This window comes from Ambystoma mexicanum, chromosome 9 (genome assembly GCF_040938575.1).
Source record: "Ambystoma mexicanum isolate Mex_15411 chromosome 9, UKY_AmexF1_1, whole genome shotgun sequence".
Lineage (NCBI taxonomy): Eukaryota > Metazoa > Chordata > Amphibia > Caudata > Ambystomatidae > Ambystoma > Ambystoma mexicanum.
This window is the reverse complement of record NC_090931.1, coordinates 653,913,692-653,934,791: the sequence shown is the minus strand read 5'-3', so window position 1 is coordinate 653,934,791 and position 21,100 is coordinate 653,913,692. Positions and strand designations below refer to the sequence as shown.

The 21,100-nt window shown below is 45.9% G+C and overlaps 1 protein-coding gene across 1 annotated transcript in view; it reads right to left on the bottom strand.

The window, feature by feature from the left end:
- Positions 1–21,100, bottom strand: part of SCARF1 (scavenger receptor class F member 1) — a 220,976-nt gene that overhangs the window by 71,183 nt on the left and 128,693 nt on the right. The window contains exon 8 of the mRNA XM_069615410.1: positions 10,472–10,586. Within this exon, the coding sequence (XP_069471511.1) occupies positions 10,472–10,586 (115 nt within the window). The remainder of the gene's footprint in view (positions 1–10,471; positions 10,587–21,100) is intronic.

Below are 21,100 nucleotides of genomic sequence, written 5' to 3'. Positions count from 1 at the left end.
ATCTCACCAAAAAACAACCACATTATATTAGCTTCAGATTTTAGTGTCTTTCTTTCTGGCTAAGCTGTTATGCAGCTATAATTGCGACCAGCTCCATTTTGAAATTGGCTATTTTACCCTGATGCTATTCGTTAACCCTAAAAAGGCACCGCTGTGTGCTACACTGTGTCTCCCACTCCACGTATCCTTTACTCAGTCTCCCTTAACATGTCCATTAGCTTTAGAAACTTGCTCTTTATACTGCTTATTTGGGCTGACTATTGGGTCACATTTTACATGATTACAAATGATGCTTTAGAGAGAAAAGTGCTTCTTGTTCTTCAGCTCTTGCAAACCTTTTCCTGTCTACAGTGGAAAAGATTACACAGAAGATGTCCCACTTGATTGAGATGGCCTGTGAGGAAGTCACATGCCCTGCTTCGAGGGCAACCGGAGGGGCACGAGAGTCAGAGGCAGCTCTATGGAGAGGGTTGCTGAACAATGAGCTTGGCTTTGAAAGGAACCTATGGACCGCTTGTTAGTTACAATGTTCCTTACCATCATGGGAGGTGGCCTGTACAGATGACTTCAGAAGAGAAGCCAGGGGAGGTCTCTGAAGTAAGGATCAGCTGGCACGCTGTGGTCAGCTGCTGGAGAGTTTTATAGGCAGCCAGACTAGTGGAGGCACGGTGGGCTGCTGAGTCCACTGATGGTAGCTACAGAAGGAAAGGGGTGGACCAGAAAGAGAGGAAGCCCTCCAGGGCGCAAGGCAAGCCAAAGGCCCAAACCGCCATGAAAGGGCCGCCTAAACTTAAGATATCGGTCAGCGATGTTAAGATCTCGATTTGCGGATGATGAGAGGCAGGCACTGTCACTCGAAGGCAGTGCAGACCAGGCGCTAGGAGGTCAATCAGCAGTCCGGGGAGACTGCTGGCCAGGTCAGGCTAAGGTAATCACATGGGAAGGAGGGAAGTATAAAAAGGAGCTGCTGACTTTAGTGAGCAGAGGGAACAGGAAAGAACAGCAAGAGGCCTGTCTGAATGTAGACAGAGCCGTAGACAGGTTAGGGCCTGAGCGCGCAAGGCCCACCCAAAATCTGTAAATGCCCACTCAGCGGCAATGTTTGGGCATGTACAGATATCAGTGTTGCTGCAGTGGGGCCAACTACATTAGCTTCAGGCCCCACTTGTTAGAGAATTCTGGCTACGCCTCTGAAGGTAGAGAGGGGAGGAGAGAAGCAGAGAGCAGCGGAACCATGCAGAGGGGTTAATAGAAAAAAGGAAAAGGGGGACAGGAGACCGAAGGTCAAGAAAGAAACAGAGAGGGTATACGAGTAAGAAGTCCGAAGACGCGGGTGGAGGAAAGAGAATGAAGTGAAAAGGAAGTGGGCAAAAGAAGAAAAGCAGAGTGAGAAAAAAAAGAAGAGACAGAAGAGGGGAAGTTGGCCAGAGGACTGAGGAGGAGCAGTGCACAGGTCAAAGAGAGAAGACGGCGAAGGAATAAGTTACTTACCTGTAAATTCTGCTCTCCAGCATTATCTTTCATCGATTTACATGCTGCTGAATATTCCCCGTCGTCAGGCTGGGAATCCTCGGTATAGTTACACAGATGTTGAATTAGAAATACAAGAAACTGCACTCACTTTAGTGTTTTATTAAGCAACTTTTAGGGCATTTACCCTCTAACCAATAGCCAGTGCCTCCCTTCGCTCCACCCCATATTCAGATTCTTTTAATGCACATACAATGTGCAGTATTGAGCCTCATGTGGGCTTATAGGGAGGGTCGTTTGTGAATGTATGGAAGGTACCAATATTGGAGATCAGGAGTTACAGGTAAGTAACTTATTCCTTGTCCAGCATTGGATCTTTTATAGGTTCACTTGCTGTTGAACATATTATAAAGCAGTTACATCATACAATAGAGAGGGAGGAGGATATATTCACCTAAGGACAACAAACTTTGGAGGACTGTCTGTCTGGCCCTGAGCTACTCCACAGCCTTCTTGTCGATGAAGTAAAATCAGGTGACAGTATGCGGGCACCTCTGTGTTGCCACTCTACAAATGTCTGAAAGTGGCACAGCCCCCATGAGAGCTGTGGTAGAAGATCTAGTTCTTGGAGGATGTACTTTCTGCCTTCCAGGCAGCAGGCATCCAGGATGGCCATAGCAAAAGGCAATGCATGCTGATAGCCACCTTGAGATAGAGGCTTTGGAAACCCTGATGCCAGTCCCATTCGGTCAGAACACTAGGAATAGTTGAGATGTCTGACTTAAGTACTTTGAGGGATTGAAATCATATGTAAGTGCCCTCTTCACATCCAAGGAATGCAGGGATCTTTCTGCAAGCTTTGCTGGAGCACTGAAGAACATTGCCAACACCAAAGGCTCATTTAAGCGGAAAGAGGATGGCACCTTTGGCATAAGCTTTGGATTGGCCCAAAGCAGTACCTTGTCCTTATGAAAGACTAAATATAGTTGTTGCATCGATAAGGCCTGGATTTCACTCACCCTCATAGTGGTGGTGATGACCACCAAGGAAGCCGTCTATCACGAAATTCGTTTTATGTCAACTTTGTACATGGGTTCAAACAGAGGCTCCATCAACCTGTTGAGAATGGTGTTCAATTTACAGGATGTTGCTACCTGAGCACAGAAGCAAACGCCCTCAAAGGTCCATTCATAAACTCCTTTATCAGTCTATCAGACCATAAAGAGGGCATAGATGGTGTTATATTGTAGCCAAATATGACTTGGTGGGCGAAAAGGATAACCCTCCTTTTGCTACGAGTAACAAATATGGCAGTATCTGCTGAGGTTGAAACCTGAGGGTATCAACACTGTTGCTGGTACACTAGACACTGTACCTTTTCATGTTTTTATTGTAGCAACTGATGATGGAGGAGGCTGTAGTCATTATTAGAATATCTTTGCGATATTAAGGTATGTCAATGTGACCAAATTCTAAGAATGGAGGAGCTGGACTTTGAGGGTGCGACAGGCAGCGCCATGATGAAGAACGTCTCCCCTTTCCCAGGATAGCAGGTTGTTAACAGGCAGTATTGTGATTATTTGTATCTTGGAGAATACCAGACGTTCCGGGAGCCAATACTGTCTCACCCATGCCAGTGCAATGAGGATCAGTCTGCACAGTTGCTGTTTGACTGCGTGGAGGACTAGTGGGATGAGCGGTACTGGGTGGGAATGCGTAGAAGAATGTGTTGTCCGATGGAATCCCAAATGTGTTGCCTAAGCTGCCCGCTGGGACAATCCCCTGGTGAATAACCCCCATTGGAGTTTGTGATTGTTGCAAATAAGTATATCTCCAGTTTCCCCTAGGTTTAAAAGGTGGCGTCCACCTATTAAGCAGTAGTTCCTTTATGTGGCAGGAGTGGAGCTCCCAGCTTAGGGAGTTAACCAATTTGCTAATGCCTGGTAGATGATAGGTAGACAGAACAATTCCTTGAGCCAGTGCCCCCTTCTATGGATATTGTGCCTCAGTCCATAGGATCTGCGATCTTGTTCCAGCCTGCTTCCTGATTTAAAACAATGGGATAGTGTTATCCATGAACACTCTCACAGTTGTCCCCTATAGCCGGGGCAGGAAGGACTGCAAGGCCTAAAACATTTCTCCAAGTTCTAATTCGTTTATATGCCAAGTGTATTCCTCTGTCGACCATAAGCCTTACGCATGGAGACTCCCCTTGTGGGCAGCCCCAACCATCCATGAATGCATCCTTGGTCACTGTAACCGTGATATGGTACTGTGAAAGCCGCCCCTTTCCTGAGATTGTCATTCTGCCACCAAAGAAGAGCCTTGTGGAAAGCACTGGTGAGCTTGAGCTTGTCGTCCCAGCGAGCAAAAATGTGGCTTCATTGGGCATCCAGAAACTCTTGCAGTAGGCAAATGCAAAGTCAGCAGTTCTGGACTAAGGGTAAGCAGGACTATAGCATACGTAAGAGGGACTTGATTGTTCGAACTGAGGTTACTTCCCTTGGGGTCAAAGTCTCCTCTGAAGATCTTGCCGTCAAATTGGTTGTGTTCAAGGCCACTCCCACAAATACTGTACACCTGGATGGAGTAGTGGATGACATTTTGCAGTTTACAATCCTAACAATGCAAACAGTTCTCTGTGGCTCTTGAGTACGGTAGGCGTTATTCGAGGGTTGGCTACAGAATGTCATGATGCCTACCCCAGGGGAACCAGACCAGGTCCAGCAACCCCGAAGCAGGCATCAAGTTATTTTGAGCAAGCCCAAAAACCCGTGCTAGGGACTGTTTGGGTGCGGTCCTGGCGCTTATGGCTCAGAGTAGAACTTACCTATGCTGCAAGCTTACCTGATGCAGACCATGCTGCAGAGCTCCAAGCCAAATGAGGCTTGGAAGGGACTATTTTACCTAGGGGCTATTTTTTACTCGGGTGGGGCTGGGGAGGAATACTTACCTGGGACTACTTTGGAGGCTATTTAAACCACGCCCGAAGAGCAGCACACGTTTCGCGTTATTCTGCATCCAGCAGCGTAACGCTCACCGTGTCTGCAAGCCTGCATCCAGTTTTCTGCCACGCCCGCCTCGAGTCTGCAGCTGCTAGAAAAAGGGAGGAGCAGAAGGAGAAGAGGTTAGAATAAGAGCAAAACCTTCGATCCTTACCTGAATTCCGGATCCACCGCGCCTTCGAGCTGGAAGAAAGAAGCATTTTACGCGCGCCGCCTCGCCTGCTGCAGCGCCGCGCTGAACTCACCGGCCTTCGCAGCATCCTCACGAACCACTGCATCCTTCTGCACGTTCCCGCTGCACTCTGGCACCTAATGGGAACACAAGAACAGCAAAGGTGAGCCAAGGGAATAAACAGAGGCAATAGTAACTACCCCCATAGACTTACCTGATTACCGCCGGGGGTACTATTCCTCTTCACGGGTCGGCGCAGTCTCCATTGCATCCTCGCCATACCCCGGCCCCTAAGGGGAACAAAAGGACAACAAGGTGAGACGAAGGGACAAACAAGGGGAACTCTTCTCACCACAATAGACTTACCTAATTTTACAGCCGGAGGCATTATTCCCCGAACTTCATATTTTCTCTCCACACCTGAATAAGGGAGCAAGCCACAGGTTACATTCTGGCCTTATTTTATTGAACTGTGTAGGATAAGCCAAATCCTTACCTGAACTTCGTCAGCTACCACGAGGAAATCTTCACTGGGGTCAAGCTGCAAACTACAAGGAATCAGACAAGAGTGAAAGTAAGACATGTAAACTCCTACGAACTACATACTTTTCAGAGTCAATATTGTTCTGGAACTCACCAATTCCTTCGAGCCAGTGAAGCAACTGGTTATCAACGTGCCAATGCAGGATGGAGAGCTCATCTTTTCAAACCATCAGATGAGACTATAAGAGGGGACATCAAAGGTGATCTGTGGGGAGAACAGCGGGGCCGGGGGCATTTACGCTCAACCCCACGGGTGGTTAATTCCCTTTCTCCATTTACAGAAGAATATTCCTACGGGCCAAGCAAACGAAGCTAGGTGGGCCAGTCCAGTCCGTCATCTCGGCCCTGCGCGTCACATTGGTGGAGACCGCAGCTGTCCAGTTCCGATCGACGCCTCTGTGGGAGCCAGGTGAGCGTAACACCGAACCATTTAGTTGTCCAGGTAAGGGTAGATATGACTCCCTTCCCTTCTGAGATGGGCTGGAGCCGGTGCCAGGCATTTGGAAAAGACTCTTGGGGTCAATTTGAGGCTGAACGGAAGAACTTTAAATTTGTAATGCTACTCCACCACCACAAACTGAAGAAACTTGTGATGTTTCGGGTGAATGGGGACATGGAAATAGCCGTTTTCCATTTCTACGGATGATAGAAAGTCCCTGCTACAAATTTGACCCAGGATCCTTTGCAGGGTAACCATTTGGAATGTTGGAAGCAGAGGAACATGTTGAGGTATCGGATGTCGTGGATGGGCTTCCATCCTCCAGTTTTGTTTTCACACCTGAAAGTAACAAGAATAGACTCCCGGATTCTTTTGACATTAAGGAACTTGCTCTATGGCTTTTTTGAACACCAATCCCTTCCCATGTTAGCGCATCCAGATGATTCTTCAACCTGCAGGCAGGAGGTGTGATTGGCGGTTATGTGAGGAACTCCAAGGTGTGATTGTGTGTCAATATGGAAAGAACCCATTGGTCTCTTGTTATTTGCAACCAATGATTTATGAAAGATGACAGGTGCCACCCTGCCCCCACTGGGGTGCTAAAAAAAAGGCAAAGTCAAGCCTGATTGACCTTTGGGTTTTGGCACACCCCTTTATCTGTTGCCACCTTGCTATGACTGTGATCACAATGTGCATTGCTCACCTGTGGCATAGGGACTCCTCTAAAAGACTGGAAGCAATAAGACGAATAGAAATCCCTGCCAAACCTTCAAAAGCATTCTCTGAAGCAAAAGGTGTGGCAATTACGCCTTTTTGTAGCATACTCAGTGACTTGGCTGTATGAGTGTTAGTTTCGATGACTAGGAATGTATATTCGATCTTTATTCCAAAAAGATCTTCTCTGTCGATTGGCATGTCTATTAATTTGGCCTGAACCTTTGGTCTGGAGGTGGTAGCGTTCAACCAGCATTGACAGAAGAGCTGCACCATTTTTCTATTTTTAAAAAACATGTGCCCGCGACATCTACAGTCACTGATATAGCATAGTCTGATCCGGACTTGCCTCTTGCTTCTCTTGCCTCAAGAACGGGCCCAACTTTAAACCATAGCTCCCTATTTGGCTAGGAGGAGTTTGTGGCTTTAATGGTGGCCGCAGGAGTGAAGATTCTTTTTTATACAAAGGCATCATGCTGCCTGCCTTCCCTGCCTAGAGGGAAGGTGCAGATGGATTGGTCTAACTTTTTTTTTGCAGCCACCGAGACCAACAAATCTGAGCTCTGTTGGCTTCTTAAACACTTTGAGGTGTTTTCTGGCACTTTTTCTGCCTGATTCATGGAATTATTTGCGTGAGAAATGCAGATTTGCGCGCCTTTCTGCCGGAAAATCCCCATACTTCAAACATGGATTTTCGGGCAGAACGGCGCGCAAATCTGCGTTTTTCACGCAAATAATTCCATGAATCAGGCAATTTATGTTTTTACTTAACACTTCACAGAATTATAGAAAATGTATTTTTGGGCAAACACACTTCTTTTATTCACCTTTCATACCCTTTAAAAAAATATTCCATTGGTCGAAAACTTTACTAACCAAAACAACGACTGAACTCTTAACTCCATAGTCATATTTGAAAAACATAAGATTTCAAATGCCTATATTTCACAAAACCAAATGCATTTATTCCACAATATAGAAAAAACCTATCCAACACGTATTTCGCTTAGACTCCAAAATCACTTCCGAATGGAGTCTAAATGAGCTGGTTCAAGGCCATAATTCCAATAGAATATGCATAGTGTGCAACCATAACCTTCCAATTCCACAGTTTAGTCATTCTTCATTTACAATCTGTCAACAAGAAAAAAACAACCTTTCATTTTGCCCAATGTAAACTCATTATTGCAATGTTCACAATACCTTTGTATACAGAAAGACATTTTATTTTTTGATTCGATACCCCATATGGTAACATTATTTTTAATATTTACTCAATCAGCCCTGAACATCACCGGCCCAATCTTGCATTTCTATCTAACGCAAATGTATTTATAATCATTATTAATTCAATTCAATGAACACCCTCTACAACACGTAATCTCATATGGTTCCATTCCTTCCTTCCGTTATGTTCCTATTTCCACAGGACCATCTGAAATCCAGAATGTGCCGTTTCTAAAATATGTTTTTTCACACTTTACTTTGACAATGTTCCAACACTACAACACAATACTACAACACACAATACCCCCAGTCGCTTTGACTTTTTCAATTCAGTTTCCATCTTGAATCGCAACTATTCTTAACTGCAATCCACACTCTTTGTTTCATGAGAATTCTACAAAAATATAATAAATCCTCTTTTAAAACCTAGCTTTAACATAATTCAGTCAACTGAAATGGACACCCATCCATTCTCCTGAACCTTCCTCACTTTTTTTCAAAATAATGAACATGCCCTGCTAAGCACATAGTTTGAACGTCTTCTTAAATCTGAGCACCATTTTGAAACCCTTTTATATGTAACACCAATACCATGAACATAAAAAGGGACTGCCATCCCAAACCTCTGCCTTCTGTTAAAACTGACCACCATTGTTGAACTGTGATTTTTCACCACAATTCTATGTATCTTGAATCCATTAGCACAATTTTCTATATCTGTTTCCTTTCAAATCTTTTTATATTGAAATATGTCACAAGCCTTATTCCCACTGATATACACATCACAAAAGTTATTTTGCTTAACAGATATGTCTCGATTAGAAATCTCTCATACATCACCATAAACATAAAAAAGGAACTACCGTCCCAAACTCTGTTTGTCAAAGCTGAGCGCATTTTGAATATCTTTTTTTTCATATATCACCACTACCATGAACACGAAAAAGGGACAACCATTCCAATTTCTCTCTATTTGTGAAAACTGAGCAGTATTTCTTAAATCCATTTTTTTTTTATATAACTAGCATGAACATGTAAAGGGAATACCATCCCACACCTCAGCATTCTAACAAAACTAGCCGCCATCTGTAAACCATAATTTCAGTGCAGAACTACAACTCTCACCAAAGTCTTGCGTCAGAAATATGGAGCACTATTCACATCCACAAATAAATGCCTCTGCCCCGTGTGGGCATTTGGACCACCTATGGTGTGGAGGTTGGGCTCTGACAAGTTGGATACGATGAACATTTCTCATAGATAATAAAGTGTTAGCAGAGAGCCATTATAGCCAAGTGATGGTGCAGGGATATTACTGTCAAGTTACGGAGCAGGGCTATTTCAGTAAAGAGACAATGGAGGGCTATTGCAGTAAAGTACCAGGAGAGGGCTACTGCAGTACAGCGATGGCAGAGGGATGTTACAGTACGGTGCCAGTTACACTGAAGTGGCAGATTAACAATATAGAGTACAATTATTGTGAGGGACAGTACAGTACATTGATGACTCCGAACTCAACGGATATTACAGTAAAATGATGCTGGTGTTATAGTACAGTCAATCCTGATGTTTCTCTGCAGCTAGAAGCCTTGGCGCCAAGTGAAATGTGGGGAGAAGTACATGGGAGTATCCAGTAGCACCGTCTATTTCTTCCTCCAACTTCATCAGTAAAGAGCTCCGTGGGTAAGTGTACTGAATACGGAGCAGTAGGTTTTTCTATAGACATTGTGCCTCATTACGAGGTCGATGGTAACCTGCTGGTGCCACCGGCACATTGCCACCGACCCAGACACACCGTTTCCGGCACCTGACTTCCCAGTGCAACCCGGACATTACAAGTCATGGCAGCTCGGGAAGTCAGGCATGCATGTTGGACAGTGTTTATTTTTCATTGCGAACATTGCTTACCATGAGCTCATGGTAAGCAGCGCTTCCAATTACAATTAAACGCTCTGCGACATGCTCGCATAGCAGAGATCGTTTAATTTTCATTTGTGAACACTGCTTGCCATGCGCGTCAACTTGACTGCTTGTCAACTTGACTGTGAATAATGGCGCGGACGTGTATGAAGGGAACCATGCTTTTTTATTATATACCATACAGAGAGAGACCATTAACGTGACAAGAGAAGTGCAGTACAGTGAAAGACCATGGGAATGCCTTGCACAGTATTGGTAAACTATTGGTTTCATATGGGTATTGTTGTGAATATTTTAGAGGCCGGGGGTTTTACTCGGTTTTAATAGTGACACATTCTTCCGTTCCCAACCTTGTGCGCACAGTTCAACGTTAGTAATCAAACTCTCTTGAGCCATGATCAATATATGTTTATATTTGTTCAATCCAAGGTTTGTTCTACCCTTTCTTTAACGCCTGTATGCCAGTGCACTTGTGCCACCATTTACCCACTGGTGCATGTGCAAATGTTTCGCCAAGAGAGTAGCTTTTTGTAGGCTAGACACAGGATTCCTGTTCTATAATTGTCCTTATTTGCACATTACAAACACTTCTTGGTAGAATTTACAATTCACCCCTTGGTATCCTCAATGTTCACTGCTCTGTGTCAGTCTAATTCCAAGACTGTTGTCATATTATTGCATTACTTGTGTGTCTGGCACATATTCCCAGTACTAGCAGACCCTTTGATTCTTTGCTGTCCACTCTGTTCCAACATAGTTATTTGGATTCTAGAACAGCCATTCTAGATCAGTCTGGCCAATAGAACCCCACCACCCGCTAGGTGTACCTGCAAATTATTTAAATTCACCACCTGTGAATATGATGCGTTATCCCAATGCCTCTTTGGTATGTCTAATGGTTATTTCAGTTCACCACCCAAAGAGGTTGTCCGATTCTATTTCAAAATGGCGGCAGACCTCCGCATGGTACGGTTTTAATACCTGTCTTTTGCATCTGGCCTTTCCCTTCTGCAGCACCAGCAACAGCAGAGGAGACAGAGGAGCATCAGGAGAGGCAGGAGGACCCCGGCTATCAGCGCCCCGTAGTGCTGAGCATCTGTGAAGAAAAGAAAAGGAACCCAGTGGCAGCTTGTGAGTACATGAAGCATGGCTGCAGACACATACAGGAAAAACGCACAAAAATAAATTAGCGCATGCCCGCTCCAACGCATACAAAGGCCCGCATCAAATCACACCACTGATGCATTCTGCAGCACGCAACCCTAGTGCATAGAAAGGACCAACAAACTAACACATGCGCACAACTTATGTTGACACAGCTCTATAAAACAGAATTGTGAACACATTTGATTCATCAACCAATTCCCAATATTAATAAGAGCCAGGTACAGCGGCCTCTCTATGACCACTTTTACATAAACAGTTCTATTATGCTTCATGTACACAAAACTGAAAGAACTCCTAAATTAAAAAGGCTGTCACCGGGATCAACAAAGGGCCCGAGACTCATAAGGCTTCCACAAAAATACCTTTTATTTGGTGCAAAATGCAGAGAGCGTTGAAGTAAGGCTACCCAAATGAAGATAATTATCCATAACAGGGCATGAGGGTTCAGGAATAACCAAAACAACTGCAAAAATGGATGGGATTGCATTCCTAAATCTCACTAGTTCTGCTGGGCAACAGTTCATGGTCAGGGTGAACTCCTCGCCGATATATCCCGTCACTCACAGTTCTCAAGCTAGTGGGGTATCTGGACCTGCGCCAGGCGGCTGCTTGAGTACGAGTACCCTTCTGGCCAGATGTTGCTAGTTCCAATGGCTGTCTGTTTCTTCCATGTCTGTCTTTGGTTGATCTTTAAACCATTGCCATGACAGAATCTGCCATGGGAAATGTTTTGAGAGGGAACACCCTTTGCTGACTTGAGTCCTCCCCGAGCCATGGTCCTGGTGCGATGCCTACCTAGGGAGCTTCCCTCAGATACTGAGTACATGGCAAGGCTGGTCTCTGTGGTTACCTTGAAACCAAGGTCCATGATCTGTAGTAGGAGGGATTATGGAATGGTACCAGATACTGAACACTATTTCACCAAAGTTAATTGGTAAAAAGGGCCTGGCAGCACGCCTTACTTTGAAATATCTCTCTCTCTCTCTCTCTCTCTCTCTCTCCCCCCCACCCTCTCTCTCTGTCTCCCTCTGTGCTCCTCTCTCTCCCTTTCTCTCCCTCCTCCTCCCTGTCTCTCCCTCTCTCGCTCTCTGCGCCTTTTCTGGTACAGTTCAAGCATTGCAACTTTGAGTCTTTAAGTAGTCCTGGTTTCGATTGTCCACAAGCCCTCCTGGCCTGCATTCTCAACAAGCCTTCCAGGGCTCAGACTGTGAATGAGCACTCCTGACCCAGGTTCTTAGCGGGCAAGCGTTAGTTTCCTTAGTGGGCTTGACAGTCCCACGAGAAACAGTGTGTGGAATTTGGATTGGTTGGTCTCTCGCTTTCTGTCTCTATCAAGGTCTTTAGCTTTTGCCGCTTTGAATCTCTAAGCCCAGGCCAGCAGGGCACTTCCACCTCTCTTCCCCCCCTCTAAGGATTGTGTCTGGATTTAATTTTCAGCTCAGGCCCTGCTGGTTTCACCACCTGCCTCTCAGCACCTTATCTAGCCAGGGAAATACCAATCTTGGTGTACCCACCGTGCCCTTCAACCAACTTGGATTCCGTCGCTGAAGGCAAAGTAAGATAAAAATGTGGGTTACATTAGCTCCAAGATGTATAGCTGAGGGCCGAGATCCAATATAATACTGGATGTTGTATCTTGTATATAATCAAGACGTCTCATAAAGATATTTAGGAAATTCATAGTTTTATTGTGAGACGGAAGCTTCCTATATTGAATATGAAAAGCAAGTTAACAATTTAATTAGCAGCATGGACAAGAGGACAAAAGAGCCGATTTTAAGCCTATGCTGATCTGACAAGCCTGGTGCCTTCAAAATGGCCTCTTATCGAGTGTTCATCATATGTGGAACAGTCTATTCCTGACTAAAGCATGACCAACTAACCCAGGGTTGGAGCCTTTTGTTACCTTATGTTAACTGGCATTTGTATAGCACACACCTTGTATTGGTGTGGCCTCAAAGGGCTGTCGGGTTGGTGGGGTGTGTGTGATGCTGGAAATAGCTTATGGAGGGACAGGGCCTCATAGTCCTTGTCCAACCACTTCCTTGTTTGTGTTTTCTCCCTGTTTTCTGCCACTGAGGTCTAGCCTGGACCTCTGGCAGTGCAGCTCTTTGTTATATCTTTTGGTGAACAACACCCATGGGATACCCTTATGGCACCCATGGGTGACAAACACCCTTGCACCCCTCATGTGTGTTTTTGGGTACATGTGTGTTGCCCACAGAGCAGGGTATGGACTGGTGGCATTGGCTCTGAGTGTTCAATAGGGCTCAATGGGAATGGGTGCAGGGAGCTAACCACGGTCCGATTACAACCGGCCCATTGTTAGCTCCCTGTCCCCTCGCGGGACCCGGTAACGACGCTTGGTTTTACCAGGTGTCCCTACCGGGTCCCGCGAGGGGACCTCGTAATCAGGCGGAATGGGAATAACGGGTTCACATCCATTAGTGGACCCCGTTAACCCATTCCGCCTGACTCGTAATGAGGCGCCTAGTCTATCTTAGACATATCTGAATATTAAGGGATTTAAATGGAATTGTTCATTTAACCTTGATCTTTCTGACAACTTTCATCCGGGTCTTCGCTAACAAGCCTCCTGTTACATTCTGAACTTGTGTAATACTTTTCAGGCCTTGTTGGCAGTAGATGTCAAACTGGATGGCTGGCGGCCTCATATGAAGGCTGCTGGAGGGGATAGGGGTGTGCAGGCTGTCATTTACTGTGTGGGTGGTTGGTATGGTCTTATGTGAAGTGGGTGTGTCCTGGCTGCCTACAGAGTGCCCCTCGGTCTCTGTATGAGCAGGAGAGGGAATTCTTATTCTGCACTTCCTCAGGGAAAATAAAGAGGATGAGGCGCAATGCATGCAGCCTAATTCATTCAGAGAAATCATGTGGGGGAGAATATGTAGACTTTGGAATGAAAGAGGGCACTCTGGGTGAGAAGACAGGGGTGCAGGGGCAACAGGGTTAGCAGCAAAGTCATGGCTACTGAAGATGCCATTTTAAAAGGTTGGGAGTGGGGTCCTAATTATCACTAGGGCCCTTTAAGACAGGATAGGGGGTCGGAACCACTTCAAATACCTTTTAGGCTTGTTTGTGTGACTTATCAGCATCAAGCCAGGTTTCTAGGCACTTTGCAATGGGTTGAGTTTGCATTTTGGCATTTCGAATCGATTGTTTCTAATGGATCCCTGGGGTCACGACAGTCTATAGTCCGTTTCAGATGGCCCAGCAAGGCATTGCGGTCCTGTAGCTGTGATCTACTCGGATCTGGCAAAGAGCAGGTAGGCATTGGTCAAGTCAGTGTCTGTAATCAGTTGAATCGGCTCAAAGATGTCCATTGTTGCAAAGTTGTTCTTCAGTGGCGATCGGCTCGAAAATGGCTGGAGCGGAGGCAGGCGGTGGGTGAAGTCAGTGAATCAAAAAAAAGCGATGAGTGCCTAAGGCAGCTTCAGGTGCTTCCGGCGGCATAAAATGCAGCTCAAAGCAGTTGAGCCAGCTTGAAAACGAATTAAAGTGGTCAAAGAAAGCCCAAAGCTGGTTCTGGACTTCTGTTTGCTGGGGAACCGTATCTACGATCTCCTGGGGCAAAGTGCATTCCTGTTCTACAGTTCCTAGCAAGGGAGGATTCCAGGGAGCACTTACATGGTTTGACACCTACCAGTGGTTTTAGCTTGCAGTAGGCTTTGTTCAGCCATCAAATCACCCATATGTTCCTCTGGGATGGTTGAGGAAAAGGCTTTGCTCTTTTCTTGGAAGTTTTATCTTCACCTCTATGGCAGAGGACTTTTGGGCAGACGGAACCCCCAAAAAAGTTCTACAACAAATTCTCCTTCTATAATCCAAAAATTAGTCAGCAGAGGGGTTGGTCTCTCCCTCTTAAATAAGAAACCTGCCACCCCCTTTGATCATTCTACAAGAGCTCCAGTCCTTGCTTTTGTGTTCAGAGTATTTGGCTGGTGAGCTCATTCCCGGATTGCTTTGGCTGCCGGAAGAGGGGAGGGGGCTCAGGATGTGCTGGAGCCCTGGGAGAATCCAAGATGGTGGGACCCTTCCGTGGACTGTTGCTTCTCTCCTGACTATTCTAACTCTCCTGTCTGCACTGCATCAAAGAGTCTCTGGTAATTACCACCCTGGCATGAGCTCCCCTCGATCCTGGCAGGGCTCACCTTTGAAGCAGTGGTTTCCTGCTATACCCTTGTAGTGATTTCCTATTCTATGGAGAAGGGTATAAGCCTTCCTAAGGAGATCAAAAGGGAGCTTTCCCGGACTAGGTCCAAATGGTTATTTTAGTTGCAGCCCAGTCCAAGAAGGTGATGCACATACATGCACATATGTGGAAGGTACAGATGAAAATGTGGACGGGGTGCATAAAACAACTTAGAATTCACGGAAATGATCGAAGTACATGAACAGATCCGAGGGCATGAAACGGACTGGGGTGCGTGGAAAGGACTGGAGTGCCTGGAAAGGACTGGAGTACGTGGGAAGGATGCAGAGTGCGTGGAAAGGACTAGATCACATAGAAGTGCGCGACATACATGAATGGTTTGGAATGCATGTAACGTTTGAAAGAGCAAGTAAACCATTTTATCACATCACCAGGCTTACTCTCCTCTTCCACTCAACTAGAACACAGAGGTACTATGACACCATTCGGTATAGCTGTTCTCATACCAACATCTGCCTCATACTCCCCATCACTCTAACTAATCACTGCTGGTGTCACACCCCCCCAGCCAGGCGTTCTCCTCAGGCCTAACGCAGCCAGAACCGCGCTCTGGATAAAACCTGCCAGAACGAACACATACCCCTGATCTCTCAAGCAACACACCTACTGCTATGAAGCAGCTATTACACGAATGCCACACCAGCTGCACACATATCCGGTGCTCACAAGCACCTTTGACTCCCTCTACTCTCTCTACTGACTTGAACTTCGGTTACCGAGGACGTTCAACCTACCAGCACCTTCAGACCATAGCAATGGTACATAAGGCGCTATATAAATGCAAAGTAACATAACATAACATCTGTGAAAGTGAGATGACTCCCTAGCGACCAAGCTGATAATATAACACCAATAGCTTTTGACCAGTATAACTGCAGAGTCCCACAGAGCACCAGGTCAAAACTAGCCCTGACCTATATTTAGAGTTAAACCTGCCACCAAGATCGGGGCGTGCACAGTTATAGACGTGCGCACGGTTAAAGGCAGACCCTGGCTGACGGAACTAGGGGTTCCAACAGGCTATTGACAGGAATGCACATGCCACTTTTAACAGCCATGTTGCCAAACTAAAGGGCAGCTGCTGAGAGGTGTCAGTAGACAGGGATCCTTTTCAGCATGGAACATTATGAATGTGGGGCCTGATTAGCCGCTCTGACGTTCAGAGACAGATTTACCAGCATAATTTTATATTAAAAAATGTTAAAAAAGCTCAGGCTATTCTGCCCTGACGGGGGACATTCTGCCATAGATGGCTATACTAGTCTCCTTGCATGAGGACAGACACTCAATAGTGCAAGTGACTGTATCCGGGGAGGACCTGGCCGTACTGCGGAACTGCTCTAGGCAGTGGGGCTAAACCCCTCTGAGAACTTGAGGGCAGGCGAACCTGACGTAGACTTGGAGCAGTCATGAGGAGACACAACACACCTGAGATTTTGCCACTTAAATCCAACACCACAACACGGAAACAAGCCTATGAACAACCCTTGGAATAAAAATCACAATTATCTTTAAAAAAATGTAATTGTGAGAAGTAAAGACACTGGGTATCTGTTGCGCCAGCGGGCAAGAAAGGGGATGCGGTCAAGCGGAGGCGCAGCACGTGCATGAACGATGGGGGTGGGGGGGGGAGTACTAACTGACTGGTGGGTACACACAGAGGTTGACTTCTGAGTTCTCAGTGTTCTCTGAGAGATGCAGTTTTGTGTTAAGGGTTTAATACCTCTGCTGCTAGCATTGACTTTATATATACGGGTAGTATAGCTCAGTGGCGACGCATTCGTCTTCCAACACGACGCATAGAAACACGGGTTCGAATCCGGGGTCCACGCTTTGAAACCTCTTTGGTATTAAGCGCGTTATAAAAACCCAATTATAATCATGGACGTATTTATATATACCGTGGAGTGCGGACGTGACAACCCGGAATTACCATTGCACTTTAACCTGGTGTGCAGCCACCGTGCAGGGCGCAGAGCTCCAGCCTGCAAAAAACACGTGAAAAAAAGTTGTAGGAAATGTACTGGTTGGTTCTGGACTGAGACTAATGAGTCCTTCAGACCATAAACCCTAGTAACATTTTAACCAGCGTGGCCTGCAAGGAATGCATTTCTTCGAACTCCTCATTTAGCTTGCGTTGCAGCATCTGACATGTTCTGTAGCTAGGTTTGTGCAGTTTTAAACTCTATTGTTGAAGCCTCATCGTGGTGTAACTTGCAGAAAACAGGCCTGCAAAACTCCAAAGATAGGCAGAGTGGATAAAAGGCACCCCAAGCTTGCTCATTATATTGATGCACATACTCAGGGGCGTTGCTAAGGGGGGGGGGGGTAAGGGGGCTATAGCCCCTGATCTTTTGGTTGTAGCCCCTGATAGAATCTCAGGAGCTACAGCCAAAAGACTAGCTAGCCCCCAGTCCCAACAGTTCCGACAGCTTAGCCCCGGGTCTTTTCCAGACCTAGCAACACCCCTGCACATACTGCAGTCCGCGTTTAAAGGACACCCCTGCAGCCCCTGTGTTGCTAGAGGCCCTCCACTAACCAGTAGTCTCCAGAATGAACCAAGTGGTGGGGATATCAGGGGCTCCTCAGCACATTTCGCTGGGGGCCACACTCGATGCCCTTGGGTTTTGTGCGCTTAATAAATGTGAAAATAAATACATATTGTGTTGGACCACTGGATGACCACTGCCATCCTTTCCTTTTTGAGAGTTGCTGCACAAGTTTCCCCCCACAATGATAGGTGGATGAGTAAGGTTTATGATCTTGTAGTTTGGGGGCTGGCTGACCGTGTCATCAGAATGAGGTGTGGAGACCTCGCTCCCATCCGCCGTAGGTTGTGGTTGTCGGAGCCACTACTTGGAATTCCTTTATTTAATTTGGGGGTTTGATCACTCCATGTCGCAGGTACAACACGTGACCAAACATGGGGTTTCATTTCTAACTCAATGCATTCTTGGAGTCACTTCAATTGATCTAACACCTGTATAAACAACGATTGAAAGAACAAAATTCAAGCACTGCAAATAGCGCTGGTGCAGGGATTTACGTTGAGTGCCATTTTGGCTCCCCTTACCCCAGTTTTAAAATTTGAAATTGACACCCCCTTGGTGTATTGTGGCTGATGGTGCACTAGCGGGCTAACTAGAATTGCCTTATTCACGCTTGGATAAGGGCGCTCAGCCAATCAGATGGCCAGAGATGCGGGCAAGAACAAACACTGTACCGTCCGCATTTCCGAGTCACCGAAGGCCCTTCCGAGGGTGGCGTCATCTTGATTGTGGGGAGGCAACAACGAGCTCTACAATCCCTAATTTTCTCTGGCTAAGAAAAGCTAGAGACTTAGGACTTAAGTGCAGTATTAAATGTTAGACTAATCCTGAGAGACTCAGCACAGACCAAATTGCTCCCACATAAGAGTGTTGCATGGAAATACAACCTCCACTGGAGTCTGTACAAACAATAGTAGATGCCCCCATTAAGAATATTGATGAATAACCTACATGCTGCCTTTCTCAATGCAAGAGACTGCATAGCTACGATATGGCGGTCTTGCATGCATTTACTTTAAACACTTGCAATCTCCCAGCATTCTATGCAAATAAATTACCAACTGCATAACAGCTCTGCACCATGATGTGGCGCCAGACTAAAATCACTCGGACCACGTTGGCCTGTTTGGGCCAACCGCAAGATTGGGCCTCCTTTCCTTAGCATCGTCAACCAGCCCAGCGCAAGATGGCAGACGATTGTTGTTCAGGTGACATGACCACATCATTTCTTAAAATTGATCTTTTGTTACTGATTTAAGCAGAGCTGTTCATTCAATTTGAGAGAGGCAGATTAAGGGTGTGCATTAGAATGTGGGTGATCATGGTATAACAGGCAGATACTGCTTGTTTTACCTCCCATTCCAGAGTTGGAGTAATATGACGCTGGTGTATTTCTAGGGATTTCCTTAGTAATACCACCGGTCGTGAATACCTCTGGATAACAGAAAAGATATTCATCTTGAAAATCCTCCAAATTTACTTCCACCAGATAGGATAACATTTTTAAAATATTCCTAAAAGTATTTAAACTTTTTTTTCACTGTGAAGAAGGGAATAACTGTTGCCATGGAGGCATTGGGAAGGGGTGGGAAAAAATGGGCATCTCTGATGCCCACCCACTCACCACCTTTTCCATGTAATGCATAAAAGGTTCAAAATTGCGTTAATTGTTTTGTGAATCAACAAGGAGTGTTCGTCATTTAATAACTGCAGCTGTCCCCGTATTTGGTGCCTTTGCTGACTGGTGTGTAGGTTTCAGAAACAAAGGACAGTCATATGTACAGGCAATGAAAACACATCAACAAGCCAAACACAGCATGGGGTGTCTTTTAATATGTACTGCGCAAGCCTAAAAACTTAAGATTCCAGAACATCTTCTGTACACTCACTCCAGTAAAAGGTCTGTAGCAACAGGATCTGACAGCACACTCGAAATTTGGAGTTATCCTTCCTTCAACGGCAATTCAACCATAACACCCTTGATGCAATCTCAAACCACGTGCTCAGAGCGCCAACGTTCACCCATGCGCACCAAAGCCAAACATTCACGATAAGCTTGAAGAGCGTGAGGAGCAAGCGTGAGGTACAACGGGGCACGCGCAGCAATATCATTTTAGCAAAGTTACTTATACATGAAATAACATTTACTACCATACAACACAAATAAAAAATATCAGGAAGGAAGGTGGATAGAGAACAAAGCCACTGCAAACATGTTAAATGGAAGGCTGTTATAAATAAATATAATTGTTCTTTTATAACGCGCTTACTTACCAGCAAGTGGTTTCTATGCGCAGGATCGGGATTCAAAGCTGTTGTTGCACAGCTGTCCTGCCCCCGTGCTATCCTCCCTCAAAAACAATGTAGGTTATTCTTTCAAATAATGGGGCACACTCTTCTCATGCCAGGCTAGCAAGTTAAGGGAGGTGGCTCCTAGACTTTATCCCAGAGCACACAAGGCCACCCGAGGAGCTTGTTTTCATTACCACCAAATGTCAAGCACAATGTTCTTGCGACGAATCAACTTCCAGGGCACTAGTGGGTCCAGGAATGAATATTGGTTTCTAAACCATCAATCAGCCCCAGAACTCTAGTACACCAGAAGGGATCCGAACAGATTGCAAACACAACCAAATTATAAACCTCCTTGTCCAATTTTGGTAAACTGAACGGATTGGTAGGCTTATGTGTGAAAGGTTGTGGATCGCTGTTTAGTTGCAACACAACAAAAATACAATTATTACTCAATGATAAAAGGGACTGTCCCCTTAAGGTTGTACACAAATATCTACTTTATTATTGTCACAACAGAGAGTTCTAGCAACACTACGAAATACAACCCACCCTGTAAAGGGATGCAGAGGACAGACAGTTTCAAAGAAAGAAAATGGATGCACTCCGGATAGTGACAGGAGGGTAGTTGGTATGGTTAATAACCACAGCAGTTTAAGGCTTACTTAGCTTCAGCACAAAGGGAGCAATGGGTCTTAATATGTCTCTAGGGGCCTTCTGGGAAGGACCAGGGGGACAGAACCACAATGTACCTTTAGCTGTAGGTGTTCTTGGTGCTCAACAGGGTCGAGTCGGCTTCAGTGCACTTTGCAGGCTTCTGGGACAGAGTTCAAGATGGGAACCAGCTGAGGGAATCAGGAAGCAAGATGGTTTGGCGAGCGAAGCTGGATGAACAGCCCCAGGGTGGCCTGCACGGCAGCTCAGGGTGGGAAATCGTCTCAGTGCTGATCGGCGGTTCTGAAGTACTGGTTCAGACATCATGGATCTCTTTAAGTGACTGCGGCTTGACAACAGTCAGCGTTGCAGTCGGTAGCAGCTCGAGTAACTCGACTGGCTCAAATATTTCCTTTAAGGCAGATGTCCTTAGAGGCTTGTCGATGCACTTCTCCCAGCTCCTTCAATGGGCTTGTGTCGTCCTTTAAGGCGGACAGCCCACAGCTGTGGAGTGTGTTGCAGGCAGCTGCCTTGTCCTTGGTTGTATGTTCAGAGACCTTCTGGCATTTCCTATCTAGAAAGCTTCCTGAATAGCCTAACAGGGCACGCTGTGTGCTGGCTGTGTACCAATTCTGGAGCGGTTAGAGGGTCCTCTGAGCTCTGGATCTCCCTCTGTTCCCTGGGAGATATTTAGCGGAGGAATCCCGCTTCCCCTTT